Source organism: Gavialis gangeticus, unplaced genomic scaffold (assembly GCF_001723915.1).
Source record: "Gavialis gangeticus isolate Ggan-Ray unplaced genomic scaffold, GavGan_comp1, whole genome shotgun sequence".
Lineage (NCBI taxonomy): Eukaryota > Metazoa > Chordata > Crocodylia > Gavialidae > Gavialis > Gavialis gangeticus.
In genome coordinates, this window is record NW_017728994.1 from 26325587 (window position 1) to 26328693 (window position 3107).

The window sequence follows — 3107 nt, forward strand, 5'->3', positions numbered from 1 at the left end:
AAAAGGAAAAGCAGGAAAGGGTGGGGGAGGGGAGGAGTGGCCCCTGCTGCACCCCGTGGCTGGTGCTCTCTGCTGCAGCCACTCGCAGCCCATGGAGCTGATTGGAGCAGGTATAGGCAGCCCCAGGCAGGCTGCGAGCGGCTGCAGCGTGGGGTGCCAGCCTCGGGGCAGGCAAAGACCCCTTTCCTTCCACCTGCATTCTGCTTTTCCCCAGGCTCCTTCCCTGCCCTCCCCCACCCCCTTTTCCCCCTTACCTGAGGTTCTGGCGCAGGGCAGCCATGTGCTCCCAGGCCAGAAGCCCCTGCTGGGACTTCCAGATGGGGGGAAGGGGCAGGGCTGTGTGGGACCTGCTGTTGTGGGAGCCCACTGGGCTCCCCCTGGGTCCTACTGCCCTTGGTTCCTGTCTTGTTTTTTTTTTTTTTTTTAAAGAACAAAGGGGATAAAAATTTTTTTTTTTTTTTTTAAAGAACAAAGGGGATAAAAATTTTTTTTTTTTTTTTTCTTTACAGGAACCAAGGGCAGATAAATATTAATTTTCTAAATTTTTTAGGGGCCCCACAGGCCATATTTTGCCCACCCCTGATCTAGAGCATTTTTAGGAAGACAGCTTGTATGACAATAAAGTTTCCCTGAATTAAGTTTACATAACTAACTTATGGCTTTGTTGCTATTCTTCAATCTGAATATGAGTCCGAAAGCTGTAAATTGTCACAGTATGTTGCATCTGACCACGGACTCCTGGAGCAAACAGATTACATCCATTACATTTCAACAAGAGAGAATGCAAGCACACAGCACTACTCTAAGAGTTATGCTATTGCCATTTTGGAGGTGGACCAACTCTGAAAGTTATACAAAGCCAAACAATCACACTTTTGGGGACAAAGCAATGGATATGTAAAAATCACCAGCAGGTACCCGAGACACCTCAAAAGATTCATCTCAGCTATGGGAAGGTCTGCTCTTTTTGAGACTAGGCCCCGAAAATCTAGATGCTGAGGTTCAGTGATGCAGCAGATGTAATGACTAACAAGCCACAATTTACAATCCCTCACAGCATTTTAGTTGAGGAAAGAATTACAGGTTCTCCACCTATTTTTCTTTCTAATTGCCCAACAAGATACCATTTTCTTCTGCTCCAGCACATAGCCCTTTCTCAGCAGTGACCATAAAAGCAGTAGGTCCTTCTTAGTTCCAGCTTGCTTTTCTTACTGGCCATGCTGGGGATGTACTATGGGTACAGCCTCCAGGTATGAGCTCCTCGGGTAGGTGTGACAGCCAAATAACTGATCTCTCCTTGCTCTCTACTCACAGCACAAGCCAGTCACAGCTGTGGCCCAACAGAATCAAACTGACAAAAGTTAACTTGATCCTGCTACTCCAATCAAGAGTACAGACAATTATTTTTACCACTAACAATGATTTTATTATACTTGAATTATCCTAAGGTAAAAACAAAGCAGAAGCTGTAATTAAACTACAAGATAAATCTATCCAACCTAGGATTTACTCTAGGGTAAAACTGAACAGCACGTACCTACACATGTGTCCAAGGCCTGCTCTGACTCATGCTAATTAGCACACATCGGAGCAGATTCGATTAATAGAGTCTGCTGGAGTGTACTAATTAATACACACCAGGAGCCTCGGCATCACATGTATGTGCCCACACTTCAAAAATGGAGCTGGGGCACTTTTAATTAAAGCTCACTTGACGAGCTTTAGTTAAAAGTGCCCCCGCTGTCACTTGAAGTGAAGGATGCTGAATACACAAGACACTGAGGGTGCTTTAATTAGAGCGGCTCTTGAGAGCCACTTTAATTAAAATGTCCTTTCCTCCCCTCTCCCACAAGCATGTGTAGACACCCAAAGCATCTAAATCTTCATGTTTTACCTCAGAGTAGTTCACACACACAAGTTATCCAAAGGTAAATACATACCAGAGCTTTTCAAGAAAATCAGAAATGCTTTGAGAGGGTGGAAACAAGCAAAGAAAGGAAAGAGAAAGCAAAGAAATGCAGATTTTTACAAAGATATGCACTCAGTTAGAGAACACCCCATTGTCCCCTTCAAATCTCAGGCCAATGGCACTGTTTGTGGCCTTCCAGCAATACCAGAATATCCAAGGTGCAGGGGAGTGGGAACAAGTATTTAAAAAGCAGCTCCAAAAAAAAATTCTAGGAAAGCCCCTAAATAAAAGGTGAGAAAAATTCAGAAACAAGGGCCAGAAATACCCACAGGACCCTAGAGAAGGAAAGGGAAGCATAAATTTAAGACTACTGAATTTCCAGTTACCAGTCTAAATGCAGCTGGCAGGAAAAACAAGCCTGTACCTGATAAATCTTTATGTTCTTTCTCCTGTATTCTTTCTTGAGGGAAGTACATAAAGACAATAAAGTGCCTCACAAGAGCTCAGCAAATAAGCAACACTCAGGGAAGGGGGTAGAAACCAGACAGAGAGACAGAAATAGGCTTTAATCAGTTATTTGGTTCATCTTGAGAAAAAAAATCCAAAAGTTGACAATATCTACCCAGTGATATCTCCATGATAAAACTGAAACACTGGATTTGGAAGAGGACTGTATACTGCTTCTGTACTCCATACTCCTGCAACAAAGCAAGGTGCTTTAACTACAACTGACCAGTCTTAATAAATGAGTCACTAGAATGTGGTCTGCTCAGTTGCCAGTTCTAGTGATTCCACAGCTTCCCTTTGCAGTTCTTCCCTGGCCCTACTTATTCCAGTAATCCAAGCTTTTTTTCCCTTAACTTTCATATTCCTTGATGCTTTTGAAGAACCAGGACCACCTCCAACACCAGCCACAACACACTGGATTAGGTTCAAAACGAGAGATCCTTTTCCCCCCCCCAACAGTTTACAGACATCTACTTCTAACCTTGCTAAGCAGCCAAGTCTTCCCCTTACCACCAAAAAGGAACATTCTCAGTGGATACCTCACTTATCATCATGGAAATGTACTCTTCTGCAATATTTAGAGATTTTTAATACTTCCTCAAAAAGGACCTAAGATAGGTATTTATATAGGTACTTTTGCTCACTGGCACCAGAGTGTTTGGGGGGGGGGGGGGGGTGTTTTTTTTTTAAA

The 3107-nt window shown here is 43.5% G+C and overlaps 1 protein-coding gene across 6 annotated transcripts in view; it reads right to left on the minus strand.

The window, feature by feature from the left end:
- The window catches only part of ZSWIM8 (zinc finger SWIM-type containing 8), a 118356-nt gene that overhangs the window by 109751 nt on the left and 5498 nt on the right, over nt 1–3107 (minus strand). The window contains exon 1 of one of the 6 annotated variants that reach the window (XM_019502420.1): nt 2334–2507. The exons of the other annotated variants lie outside the window; for them this stretch is intronic. Coding sequence (XP_019357965.1) covers nt 2334–2385 — 52 coding nt within the window. The 5' untranslated portion in view covers nt 2386–2507. Of the gene's footprint in view, nt 1–2333; nt 2508–3107 lie in introns of those variants that run through there. 6 annotated transcript variants of the gene reach the window in all.